Below are 14663 nucleotides of genomic sequence, written 5' to 3'. Positions count from 1 at the left end.
TGAGTCAGCTAACAAGGAGACAGAAGGAAATGCTCAAATCCGTCTCCCTGAACTGGGGGCTGGTCAGCTTTTATAAGCATAGGGTAATGAGGTGTGATCTTATTATATCTTGCAACGAGGTGATGCCAGGAAGCATGATCTGATTGGATCCTGCCATGGGGTATGCCAGGGCTCAATCTGATTGGATTCTGGATCCTGCCATGTGGTGTCCACCTCCTAATTCAGTACTTACTTCTCAGTCTGAGCACTAGATTCTGTGTGGTCATTTGCTTGGTTTATCAGCAAGCCTTTATAGAAAGCCTACTATGTGTGATGAAGGTACTGGCCCAGGTGTTTTTCAGGTACATTAAATTCAATTCAGAGTCATTTGAAATGAATTGCCTTAACTGTGAAGTATTTTTTGTTCCTTGGAACCTTAATAGCAGTTCTTTTTTTTTTTTTTTTTTCTCTGAGACAGAGTCTCGCTGTCACCCAGGGTGGAATGCAGTGGCACAGCCTTGGCTTGCTGCAACCTCTGCCTCCCGGGTTCAAGAGATTCTCATGCCTCAGCCTCCCAAGTAGCTGGGACTACAGACACCCACCACCAGGCCCAGCTAATTGTTGTATTTTTAGCAGAGACAGGGTTTCACCATGTTGGCTAGGCTGGTCTCAAACTCCTGACCTCAAGTGATACGTGTGCCTTGGCCTCCCAAAGTGCTGGGATTACAGGCATGAGCCACCACACCTGGCCAATAGCAGTTTTCTTTAAAGAAATAAGAAATTGAAAGTAACATGATAAATATGAGTAAGTGCCAGGGAAAAACAATGATAAATTATTGGCACCAGTCATTTGATGTTCTCTGAAACCCAGAGACGTGTCAGTCTGCCAGTGCTAGGAGTTTTAGTGCCAAGAATATAAAAGGAAAATGATCCTTCATCTTTTGGGGTAAGTTTTGTCAACCTGAAGTAATCAAAAGGATCAGAATCCAGTTTTAAAGAGTTTATTAACGTGAAAGGCTAGGAACGGCCATCCAGGAAACACAGACTCCAGAGAAATGGAGTCAGCGCTCTGAAGTTAAAAGTTAAGGTCTTGCATATAGGAAGAAAACAAAGAAATTTAACAGGATCACAACATTTTCTATATAAGACTGATTTATGAGTTATAACAATTTAGTTACGGTTCGTTTTCTTTTTCCCTATGGCTTGTTTTCTTTACAGCTGGTTTTCATTTCCTTTCCAATTTAAGAATATATTTAATATTCTATCTTAAGACAATGTGATAGTCATGAAGTCATGAAGTCTTTGTATAAGAAAGGTTAAGAGGGAAGTTAATGTATAAGGAAAATCAACAGAGAAGAGGGAAGGAAACTTCCCTGACACCCTTTATTCATTTTACAAAACATTGAAACATTGTAGGTAAGGAAGAAGGCTAATCTGCAATCAGAGAAACAGAGTTATAGCTTTCTAGGTTACATTTGCCTGTCATGTGACTCAGGCCTCATGATCACATTTCTTTAAGGGCTCAAAATAATGTAAAGCTCCAGCAGCTTAGATTTTCAATTATTTTATTTCACAGTTTCATAGATGGAGGTCATGGGTAGTCTCGGGGTAACTATTTTTCAAGCCAAAGAACCCTGTATTGAGAATGAATTCATTATGTTCATCATTTCATCAGTCTATTAAAGTATGTCATTATGTCAATATCAAGTACATGTGTTTGGGAAATTAGGATTCCTAAAAAACAAATCAACATATAATGTCAGATACTGAGGAATGTTTTGAAGAAAACACAATGTCAGGGAAGGAGAGAGTTTAATGGTTATGGGAATGCTATTTTATAAAGGCTATACTGGCTTTTTTGCTGTTGCTTGAATGTAGCACATATATTCCTATTTTAGGGCCTTTGCACTTATTATGGCTTCTGGCTGGAGTGCTTTCCTTCAGATATTTGCATCAGTTGTTTTCTCAGTTTATTCAGGAGTCTGACCACCCTGTCTAAAGTAGCACCTTCCACCATTCAATTCTTTCTCCTTACTCTACACCGTCTGACCTTGGGGACCAAAGAGATTCAAATGAATTCTTTGATAAATCCTTTGCTGTCTGAACTCTTCATACTTGCTATCTGAAATTTGGTAATTGAAGAGATTTTCTAAAATATTTATTCTTATTTGATCTGGATATCTAAATCAGGGACCAAATAATTTTGTATAGTAAGGCAGGGGTTCCCAACCCTTAGCCCACAGACCAGTACCAGACCACGGTCTGTTAGGAACTGACTGCACAGCAAGAGGTGAACAATGGGTTAGTGAATGAAGCTGAGCTCTGCCTCCTGTCAGATCAGCAGTGGCATTAGATTCTCATATGAGCACGGACCCTATTGTGAGGGATCTAGGTTGCACACTCCTTGTGAAAATCTAATGATTAATGTAAATCACTTGAATCATCCTGAAACCATCCCCTGCCCCCATCCATGGAAAAATTGTCTTCCACAAAATGGTCCCTGGTGCCAAAAAGGTTGTGGACTGCTGTAGTAAGGGATACCTGTAGTTTTCTTCACTGCACTTATTACTTCCTGATTTGTTTGTCTGTCTATCTGTCTTTCTGCATGTCTCCTTCACTAAATTGTCAGTTCCATCATGGTTGTGATTTTATTATGTTTATTGCTCTATTACCATCACCTGGAACAATGGCTGGCACCCAGTCAATTCTCAATTCATGTGTGTTGAATAGATGTGTTGACATATGAATGAATCTGTTTGACCCAATATCATCTACACTTTTTATTTTAGAAGTATGATTACAGGCCGGGCACGGTGACTCATGCCTGTAATCCCAGAACTTTGGGAGACCAAAGTGGGAGGATCACTTGAGCCTAGGAGTTTAAGACCAGCTTGGCAACATGGCGAAACCCTGTCTCTACAAAAAATACAAAAATTGGCCAGGCATGGTGGCACACGTCTATAGTCCCAGCTATTAGGGAGGCTGAGGTGGGAGGATCACTTCAGCCCAGGAGGTTGAGGCTGTAGTGAGCTGTGAGCATGCCACTGCATTCCAGCCTGGGTGATAGAGCAAAACCCTGTCACAAAAATGAATAAATAAATAAATAAGTAAAAGCATGATTATATGGAAAGGGCATATTACATGTTATTAAGTTTTAAGGAGCACAATGTGAAATTATATACAGTTTCCACTTAGGTTTAAAAAAATCAAGCCTTTGCATGTGTTCATTTAGCCATTCATTCCTTGAAAGAAAACATCTTAAGCGTCTCCTGTTTGTCCATTCTTTGCTAAGGTGATCTAACTCAGTTTACCGTTTTATAGGAAGACAGATCATGAAACAACAGTAAATGAATGATAACCTTCTCTTCACTCACTGCTCTCTAGCCATATTGATCTTTCAATTTCTCAAAGTTAGCAAGCTCTTTTCTGTGCACATTTTACTGTGCACAGTGCTTCTTGTATTATAAAGCTGGTGATTATGTATTTATGAGGATAGTTATCTGCCTGATATCTCTGTCTCTGTATTGTAACTTCTGTGAGGGCAGGAATCATGATACCATTTAATCGTCAATACCTAGCTCAATGCCCAATACATAGTAGGTATTCAGTAAACATTTCTTGGGCAAATGAATGAACAGGTGATTAGGGGAAGTATGTAGTAGAAACACTTTAGTGAGAGTTAGTGGAGCTTTCCCCAAAGAAATGAATTTTAAGCTGGGATCTGAAGAATGAGGAGAAATTAGGAAGTGAAGAAGAACAGGCAGAGTGTTCTGGAGCTTAAGCTTAGATATTATCCTAAAGGCAAGACAAGAGTTTTAAACAAAATGTAGCACTATCAAACTTCCATTTTTCAGTGTTGTTAAGAACAGACTAGATAGGCAGTGCTGGAGCCAGAGAGGCTGGTTGGGAGGCTTTAATAATAATAGATGGTGGTGGCCTCACTTGGGTTTTTGGCAGTGGAGAAAGAGAGAAGTGGGTGTGTTTGAGAGATTTTTAGAAGGCAGAATAACTGATTGGGGATAGTGAAGGAAAGGGAAGAGTTAGTGTGATTCCACGTTTCTGCTTTACAATTGAGAAGATCCTTGGGCCATTAATGGAGACTAGGGACTCAGAAGGAAGAAGTATCTGAGGAGTAAAGAACCTGAGGTACCCTTGAGACCTATCTAAATGAAGGCTGAGCAGTAAGGACTTGGTTATATAGGTGAATATTCTGGGTATAAATAAATGCCTTGAAAGAAAGAATCAAAATGTTAATAATAATGGGACTCAAGTTATATTAAATTTTTTATTATTAAGTTTTGTTTTTCATTATTAGTGTATTTTTGTGAAGGAAATATAATAAACTTAAAAAAATTATATTAGCATGGGAAATGCAAAATTTAAAAAAAGGTGACAAAAAAGCTAATATCTTCTTTAGGCAAAATGTGGGCTACACCTAGTAAAAATAAGTGAATGGTCCTGAATAGAAGCCTACTGAGAAGTGAGTTCAACATTAACGTGTGTGTATGCAGATGAGTCATCTGGAAATTTAAACTTGCCATTCAAAGAAGGCCTCCTAGTGGAAGGGCCTGTCATTTATTCATCCATGTATCCTTAGGACTCAGCACAGTGCCTTGTGCCTAGCAATGGCTCAAGTGATAGCTATGATTTTATATTTGTTATTAACACATTAATTTTGTTTACATCACTATTCAACATTGAATTTTTATACAATGATATAATTAGGACTCAGCACAGTGCCTTGTGCCTAGCAATGGCTCAAGTGATAGCTATGATTTTATATTTGTTATTAACACATTAATTTTGTTTACATCACTATTCAACATTGAATTTTTATACAATGATATAATCTATGTCATCTTTTTAGGTAGATTGGGGTCAACTGGACTACTTAGTTGTAGACATGCCACCAGGAACTGGAGATGTGCAGTTATCAGTCTCACAGAATATTCCTATAACAGGTAAATCTTCAAAGTTTAAAGTAATTTGTACTTTTTTTGATGTGTTGTTATTGCTATACCAAAAAACAAACTCCATGTTAGGCAAATATTTTGTCTTAAAAATATTCATTCACTTATAAATTTTTCATTAGAGATCAGAAGCATAAATTATTCAAAATATTACCAGAATAAGTATATTTATAAAACCATGACACTTTTGTTACTAGGAAGAGTGAAGTCTGTGGTTCTTGTTCTTGGGAGAAAGAATTTGTCCAAGAGACAATTTTAGCAAAAAGAATAGAGAATTTATTGAAGAAAGTACATGCCAAGAAAGGAGCAGGCTGGAAAAACAGCAGTAGTAGCAGCAAGGGTTCAGTAGTAGCAGCAAGGGTTAAGTAGTAGCAGAGACAGTATGCTCTGAAAGAGGAGGCAGAATGGGCTGCTGGAAAGAAAATGAGCCAGCAGCCCTGAGAGTTCAACATTGCAGTTTTCATTGTGTTGGACTCTTTCTTTAAGTTCCTGCCTGTCTCAAGTCTCTGCCATTGTCTTTGGCTAGTTTCCCACTTCTGCTTTAAGTCCCTACCTTGTCCCTGACTAGTTCTTGCCACAGTTTTGTAGGATTCTCTTACTCTGAGTTGATGCGCATGTGTGTGCCCAGTGTTGGATATGAAGTCTACTTAATGGCATTGTTGCTCCTTACCGCCACCCCAGGAAGGTGGTATAGTGGTTAAATCTGTACTTACTGTGCCTGTGTATCTCTTAGGAATTTCCCCTTTGCCCTCTTTCTCTTCATATCAGCATGTACCTAGCTACATTCTGACAGGTTAACTGTAGAGTGAGCAATTACTGGGCATCTTAAGGGGTATTTCAGGATGTTCCTTTCTGCATAGGTATTTCCTCTCCTCTCTGTTCATACCTAGCATGCAGGTTTTGGGTAGTCTCTAGGATGTGAGATTTTCTAGTCCTCCTTTTCTCGGGGGCTCTCTCTCCTGCTCATGTCTAGCTATCTGTCTGCTCTAACACTTCACAGAGGTGGTAGTATAAATCTGTGTTCTAGAAAAGCAGTAGCATTTAAGTATTTTTTAGGCAGAACATGACTGGTTCACTGCTGTGCAGCATTTATACTACTGGTACATGACAGGTACTCGGTAAATATTTATTGAGTGAATACTGAATAAGAATAAATACTAGGGGCTGAGTGCAGTGGCTCATGCCTGTAATCCCAGCACCTTGGGAGGCCAAGGCGGGTGGATCATGAGGTCAGGAGATCGAGACCATCCTGGCTAACACGGTGAAACCACATCTCTACTGAAAATACAAAAAGTTAGCCGGATGTGGTGGCGGGCACCTGTAGTCCCAGCTACTCAGGAGGCTGAGGCAGGAGAATGACGTGAACCCAGGAGGCAGAGCTTGCAGTGCGCTGAGATAGTGCCATTGCACTCCAGCCTGGGCGACAGAGTGAGACTCTGTCTCAAAAGAAAAAAAATAATAAAAATAAAAATAAATATTAGGAATATTGGCTTTTTGGTAAATACAACTATGGGAGAATTTTATAGTCTGCTAATTAATATTAAAGTCAAGAAAGCAATAAATATAGCTTATATCAAATACAAACTACTTCAATATGGTAGTGCATATCTTTTTTATGATACGAAATTTAAATATTAGTACAGTAGTTACCCTTTATATTGAATCTGTTTCTAAAGATTTTCCTAGATTCCACTAGAGAATAGTTGCAAATCTATAAATAAAAGATTTCTGGGAAAATAATGGAATTTTAAAGTATCTTTGCTAATTAGTTATATACTGATTACCAAACAATATCATTGACATTTAATGATCAAAAGGTTTAGAATCTAAGTTTTTGACAAAATATACTTGTTTGGAAATACCAGTATAGCCTCATTAATAGAGATACTTTTGCTGTTTTAACATATTTGTAATCTTAATTGAGTCTGAGACTTTTTCTTTGGTAAGGCAGGCTGTAAAATATGAGATGGGAGTAAAATGATATATGAAAATAATTCATTTTTCATACTGTGATTTTTCTTTTTTTTTTTTTGTCTTTTTCCTTTTTAAGGTATTTATAGTTTTAGGATCTTTTATATTTACAAATTTTAAGAATATTTACCAAATGTTCATTTTAAAAAAATGTGCTTCTGATACCTTGGAATGCCTTTTGCAAGCATACAAAATACTTGCATTATTCATATAGATAATACATTAGTAAAATTGGGCTAAATTCTCATTTATGTCTTGAGTAGTGACTTGGCACCTTGAAAAAGTTTAATTTACCTCACACAGATAAACTGATGTTGCCTAAGCAGTTTTTTTCTCCATTTACTTTTCTTTAAGCCCCTTTGGACAAGATTTATGATTAAATTACCCTATTTTAGTTTGTATTTATACTCTAACACCAGCATTGCATATAGATAGAGGTTGAGATTTTCTTCCCCATTCTTTCTTACATCCTAAAATTTAACCAGTATATTTCCTTTTTCCTTTCCTCTGATGAAGAGTCTGCCATGTAATAGGCAGTTAATATTACATGAGAGTAAGACATAGTCTTTTTTTTGTTGTGGTGGTGAAATGTGCAGAGCAGTTAAGTAGTACTAACAATATATTGGCATTGTTGTGCAGCCATCACTACTGTCCATCACCAGAGCCTTCATCTTCTCAAACTGAAACTCTGGAGCTATTAAACAGTAACTCTCTGGCTGGGTGTGGTGGCTCATGCCTGTAATCCCAGCACTTTGGGAGGCTGAGGCAGGCAGTTCACGAGGTCAGGAGATGGAGACCATCCTGGCTAACATGGTGAAACCCCATCTCTACTAAAAATGCAAAAAATTAGCCTGGTGTGGTGGCAGGCACCTGTAGTCCCAGCTACTTGGGAGGCTGAGACAGGAGAATGGCATGAACCCGGGAGGTGGAGCTTGCAGTGAGCCGAGATCACGCCACTGCACTCCAGCCTGGGCGACAAAGTGAGACTGTCTTAAAAAACAAAAAAACAAAAAACAGTAACTCTCAATGGATCCTCCATTCTCCCCAGCCCCTGATAACCACTGTTCTTAATGTATTTTTTACATTAAAGGAAGACCAAGCAAGAAAATATATTTTGAAAGATTGCATTAATGCCAGATGTGGTGGCTCATGCCTGTAATCTCAGCACTTTAGGAGGCTGAGGCAGGAGGATCACTTGAGCCCAGGAGTTCAAGACCAGCCTGGGCAATATAATGAGACCCTATCTGTACAAAAGAATATTAAACAAAAAAAGTTAGCTGGGAGTGGTGGCGTGCACTTGTGGTCCCAGCTACTTAGGAGGCCGAAGCAGGAAGATCACTTGAGCCCTGGAGGTCGAGGCTGCAGTGAGCTGTGTTCATGCTATTGCACTCCAAACTGGGTGATAGAATAAGACCCTGTCTCAAAAATAAATAAAAATAAAAAAAGATTTAAACAAACCTAAAATTTATTTTATGATTTATTAATAAACCATTATATCAATAAATTTTGATTCATATGCAAGGTAAATGCCTAGCACTATAGAGAAGAAAAGGATAAGTAAGTCAGTCTATTCCCTAGACAAGAGTTCCTTACCTTTTTTGACTTTCAAAGTTTTTATGAGAATTTGATGAAAACTGTGGATTTTCTCCAGGAAAATATATTTATATATGGTATACAGAAACACTAATTTTGTATATAAATTTAGGAAGTTTACACTCCTCAGGTTAAAAGCCCAAGCTCTAAGAGATAGAGCATGGTGAGGAGCAGGAGAGAGTGGCTGGTAAGAAAAGGACATGTATGACTGTAATCCACAGTATGAGAAGTGCTTATGAGAGATCTAAACCCAGGGTATGGGGTTTCAAAGGAAGAGAATGTGAGATTAAGGGGAATACGAAACACTTCATGGAAGTGGACCTTGAAGAATAAATATGATACATTGTAGAACATTCAGGATTGCTCCATACCTTGCTTTCTTTGCTTGTTCTTTAATAATTTAATCAATAAAAAGCACTAATTCTTTATGGACAGTAGATTTCTGTATGAAATGGTACCGTGGTGATTGCCTGTTAATAATAAACTGCCATTGGATGACAGTCTTCCATATATTAATTTTCAAATTTAATTCTTACAGGTGTTATATGATTTCTATTTTCTTAAATCTCAGAAGGGTTTAGTGGCTTTCATAAGATAACACAATTACAGTAGATCATAGCTAAGTTTCATATTCATTTTGACAGAGTTTAAAGCTTATGCTGTTGACCTCTGTATCAAACTGGCCTAATGTAAAACCCAACAATATTTGACTCATTAATTTTTCTGAGTTTAGCCCTAATCCATTAAAATTCACTTAGGTTGAAATTATTCTAATCTAGGTAATCCCTGATAAAAAATAAATTTATCTGTGAATATGCCTAAATTTGTGCACCCCTATGGGATGAATATCTGACTCGTTATCTGGATTGGTGCTTACTATATTCAGTAATTTTTTTGAGTCCTGAAAGACTACTTTGGGCCTCTTTAACTCACACATTCCAGGAGAATTCTGGAAGTAGTCTAGAAGCAGTTTTCTTCATCTTTTAGGAGTATAGCCCCAAGTGATTCTTGAAGAGACCAGTATTATCTTTGTGCTGATTCATATACCAGCCTTGAACATATGGCCCATTTTCAGACACCCTGGCTCTCTGTATAGAGTTGTAGCAGTCAGTGTTAGTACATTCATGTTGTGGTTATTAAGTCAGTATTAAAATGGATAACAATGAAAGACTAGATTTCCTACACTGAAGTTGTATTAATTTGAATTAATTTTATAATTATAAAAAATAGCAGCAAGGAAATGCAGATAAACAAAAAAAGAAAAAAAAAGTAGCAAACAATAAAAATGTCCTACCAAAAAGGATGTTGAAGGGAATTTGGGGAGCATGTGATTGTGTCTATGTGTGTGTTAAAGTGTGTATGTTAAAGCCTTAGTTCCTGAGGTTTGGGTTTATTCAGGCCAGTGTCATTTCACAGTTAGCATATCTAAAAAGGTACCAAAAATGATTCAGCTCCCAAGATTTAGAGGGAATGGCACCAACCAAAGAATTGCTGGCCTGGCTGAATCATGACTTTCATAAATTTACAGAACCTGTAACAGCCTGTCAAAATCATGTCTGCTCTTTCAGACTTAACTAAATTGTATGTTCTCTAATTATAAACCCAGTTTTTCTTTCCTTATCATTGACTTTAGAACTCTTTTAAGATACTCTGTGTTCTTCTCCCTTTTCTTATGTCCCATATCCCATAAACAACATAAGCTCTTTAGATTCTCATTTGAATATCCTTGTAATTTGATCTCTCTCTCCTTCCCAGTAAAAACCTTCATATAATTTGGGATCCCTCTAGAAAAAAACCCTTTGTACTCACTACTCCCACCTTCCCTTTACTTTCCAGAATATGTCTTTACAGCACAGTTGATCCTCACTTAGAATGCCTTTCCTCCCCAGTCAGTGAGTACTCAAATCCTGTGTAATCTTTAAAAGCTATTTAGCTCAAATGTCTACTCCCTGCCATCTTCCCCAAACCCCCGTTTAGGAATCACTTCCCCCTCTTTGGAAATCACATAGCATAATATTTGGATTATTCCTATAGCACTTCTGATGTTCTTCATTCAAAACCTGCATACCTATGTTATCTTCTCCAGCAGACTGTTAACTTCCTGGAGGGCTAGGCTGTTTTTCTTTCATCTTTGCATTTCTCAGGGTGCCAAACTCAGTGCCCTTCTGCAGCTACTCAGGAAATGTTGAATCAATGAATGAGTGTTTTATCTGTGACTGTATTATCTTTCCAACTAGGCTGGAAGCTGCTTGAATGCAAAAAATTTTTCCTATTTATCATAGTATCTTTTAAAGTACTTTGGCCTATAGCTTATGCAATTAATATTAACTGAGTCAATGACAAAGCTAGTCTGACTAGCTATTACTGTTTATGTAGAAAGATTTGTGCCCCCTTATCTTTCTTACCATCCTGCTGATTCATTCCTATGAGCGCCTCACCCTGACTGCTTCTCACCCAAGTGTTTTTTCTGTGTATATGTTAAAGGAAGCATTTTTCAAGGAAACGTGCATTTTATTTTATTTCCCCTCTGAGAGAAAACTACTTTCATTTTAGGTATTTATTTATGGTTTTTTGTTTTTTTGTTTTTTGCTGTGCTGTATATAATATCCATGTGGTCAGTTGATGCCTTTTAGTATTCCCTTTGTTTTAGTGTGTGGGATAGTAGTGTCCATGTGGGCATTTGCTATTTGATTACTTGCAGGCTCTATATTAAATTACTAATGAGAATAATTAGTATTGTTCTATTGTAATACAGTAATTAGAAATTATCTTATTTATGCCAGGTGCGGTGGCTCACGTCTGTAATCCCAGCACTTTGAGAGGCCGAGGCGGGCGGATCATGGGGTCGGGAGAACGAGACCATCCTGGCTAACACGGTGAAACCCCGTCTCTACTAAAAATACAAAAAATTAGCCGGGCATAGTGGCGGGCGCCTGTAGTCCTGGCTACTCGGGAGGCTGAGGCAGGAGAATGGCGTGAACCTGGGAGGCGGAGCTTGCAGTGAGCGGAGATCATGCCACTACACTCCAGCCTGGGTGACAGAGCAAGACTCCGTCTCAAAAAAAAAAAAAAAAAAAAAAAAGAAATTATCTTATTTACTTGAAGTGTTGTTTAGTAAGGTGCTAAATACCTTTCTGATTCTCTCTCCTTACCTGTGGAAAACTTGCTTAACTCTACAGACTTTTAAGGATCAAATAAGATAATGAATGTAAAGCCTCCATCTAAATGTATAGTATTTTCTAGAAACTACAGGAACACTATCAAAAAGTTTTTTTGTGGGACAGGGCAGTTAGTAGAGAAATGTTGTGAATTAGAAAGAGCCTTTCTATCAATTTTGCATTTCTATAAGCTATGTTGAGAATAAAATCAGATGTTTTATACTTGGGAAGAGACAATCTTTTGGAAAATATGTAGAGGCAGACCTGTCCACACAGAAAGTGTAGTATTCTGAGAGAGAATTTTGATATTAGCTAGATACAAGATACAACCACCCCCCCACACAAAAAAAACCTTTTTTATAGTGTACATGTAGTTTCTAGAAAATACTATACATTTGGATGGAATCTTTACATTCATTATCTTATTTGATCCTTACAAGTCTGTGGAGTTAAGTTCTCCACAAGTAAGGGTAGATAATCAGAAAGATATTTAGTACCTTACTAAACATCCCTGCAAGAAATAAGGTAATTTCTTAATTAGCAACTCTTTGTATATGCTCCATCTTGTTACATAAAATGGATAACAACCTCATTACAGGTACACCTTGGGAATATTACAGGTTTGGTTCCAGGCCACCTCAATAAAGCAAGTATCGTAATCAAGCAAGTTGCATGAACTTTTTGGTTTCTCAGTACATACAAAACTTACGTTTACACTATACAGTAGTCTGTGAAGTGTATACAACATTATGTCTTTAAAAATATACATTCCTTAAATATTTTATTGCTAAAAATGCTAACAGTTGTCCAAGCCTTCATCAGGTCATGCTCTTTTTGCTGGCAGAGTGTCTTCCCTTCGTGATTGTGGCCACTGAGTGATCAGGGTGGCAGTTGCTGATGGTTGGAGTGGCTGCAGCATTTTCTTAAAATAAGACAACAAAGAAGTTTGCTGCATCAACTGACTCTTCCTTTCAGGAAAGATAGCATGTGATGCTGTTTGATAGCATTTAACCCATAGTAGAATATCTTTCAAAATTGGCTTCAGTCTTCTCAAGCCATGCTTCTGTTTTATCAACTAAGTGTGTGTAATATTCTAAATCCTTTGTTGTCATTTCAACAGTGTTCACAGTATCATCACCAGAAGTAGATTCCATCTCAGTAAACCACTTTCTTTGCTAATTCATAAGGAGCAATTCCTTATCTGTTCAGGTTTGATAATGAAATTTCAGCAATTCAATCACATCTTCAGATCCCACTTCTAATTCTAATAATTCTCTTGCTGTTTCCACCACATCTGCAGTTATTTCCTCCGCTGAAATCTTGAACCCCCAAAAGTCATCTGTGAGGGCTGGAATCAACTTCTTCCAAACTCTTGTTCATCTTGATATTTTGACCCCTGCCCATGAATCACAAATGTTATTTGGTACAGTGAAAATACATACAACATAATATCGATTAGGATTGCCATCCTATTATATGGGTGTGGTTTGTGGCTCCCCACAACAATTATAATAGTAACATCAAAGATCACTGATCACAGATCACCATAACAGATATAACCTTAGTGAAAAAGTTTGAAATATTGCAAGAATTACCAAAATGTGACACACAACCACAAAATGTGTCTATGCTGTTGGAAAAATGGCACGGGTAGACTTGCTTGACACAGGTTTGCTACAAACCTTCAATTTGTAAAAAATGCAGTATCTTTGAAGTGCAGTAAAGTGAAGTGCAATAAAATGAGGTATGACCATGTAAGAAGAAACTTTAAATTAAAAAAGAACTTCTTATTTGTGTTAAATATTTTTCCTTCTTTGTTTCAACTGAAGTGCTGTGTATGATATCTGAAGACTGTCTCAATTTGACTTCAACTCTTGGAATTAAGTAAAGACTTCATGCTTCATATGAAATATGTGAAGCATGTTTTCTCTTTTTAAGGATTGGAGAGTTTTAGTAATTTATTTATATTAAAGTACTGTATTAGTCAGAGTCCTAGCAGGAAACAGATGACAAACCTTAAAATGAATTAATAAAACAAAGTTTAATGAAGCAACTAGTTACAAAGGAGTGAGCAGCATTAAGGAAACCAACCAGAGATGGTGACATACCTAGGGACTAGTGACAGTACAAGTTGTTATTGCCCTTCCACTGGAAAGGGCAAGGGAGTGAACTGTCTTAGTGGAACTTGGAGGCTGCTGGAGCCATGGAAAAGGGGCTGCCTGATAGAAGAAGCTATGGCTCTTGCCAGAACTGCTACAAGGCAGGAAGGAGTGGTGGGTGAGGTAGGTAATAAAACTTCAAATTCTTTCTCCTCCCACAGTCTCATCTCCTTTTGTCCCTCCTGATAGTGGATCCCCATTGAGAGCCAGAAGGCAAGGAAACTTAGGTGATACAGTCCACAGAGGTCAACTCTTGGGGGACTGATCAGGGCAGAGGGCATTTGGGCAGAGTTTGAGGGATGCAGAGGGAGACTACAGCAAGTGGAATAACTAACACAACATTGCTTCTTCATGGTTATAATCGTGAATTAACAGCTTGAGATAGATGAAATACAAAGAAAGAGGACAGAATTTCTGCCCTCTAAAAGATTGTAAGCTAATTTAGACACCAGTAGTACAGTCAAATTAGTGAAAATTGATACTATCACAAAGCAAAATTATACTGTCATTAAACCTACAAACAGAATATTTATGTTGTAGATGAGCAGTGATGCAAGCATATTTTGTGTAATGGGGAGTAATAGATGGAAGAGTTTATTTTGATAGGATAGTTAGAAAAAAGTTCCCCTTCACTTTATTAAGTAAAGATTGATATAGGAATGAAACTTTTGGAAATTGTTCTTATAATAGAAGGGACAAAGACTGAGCAACTGAGAGGGAAGCTATCATGGTCCCTTCTTTGTTCCCTCTGTTTTCTTCCAGGGAACAGCAGAAGTGGTACAGGACACAGCTAGACAGTCCTAGTGTAAATCCTGTTTTGATTTCTTATCTCC

The 14663-nt window shown here is 37.6% G+C and overlaps 1 protein-coding gene across 2 annotated transcripts in view; it reads left to right on the top strand.

Annotated features, from left to right (window-relative positions):
- Positions 1–14663, top strand: part of NUBPL (NUBP iron-sulfur cluster assembly factor, mitochondrial) — a 312393-nt gene that overhangs the window by 238326 nt on the left and 59404 nt on the right. For both annotated transcript variants that reach the window (XM_055361333.2, XM_004055061.5), the window contains exon 7: positions 4847–4940. In XM_055361333.2, coding sequence (XP_055217308.1) covers positions 4847–4940 — 94 coding nt within the window. The remainder of the gene's footprint in view (positions 1–4846; positions 4941–14663) is intronic.

Source organism: Gorilla gorilla, chromosome 15 (assembly GCF_029281585.2).
Source record: "Gorilla gorilla gorilla isolate KB3781 chromosome 15, NHGRI_mGorGor1-v2.1_pri, whole genome shotgun sequence".
Classification (NCBI taxonomy): domain Eukaryota; kingdom Metazoa; phylum Chordata; class Mammalia; order Primates; family Hominidae; genus Gorilla; species Gorilla gorilla.
This window is presented reverse-complemented; position numbering and strand designations above follow the sequence as displayed.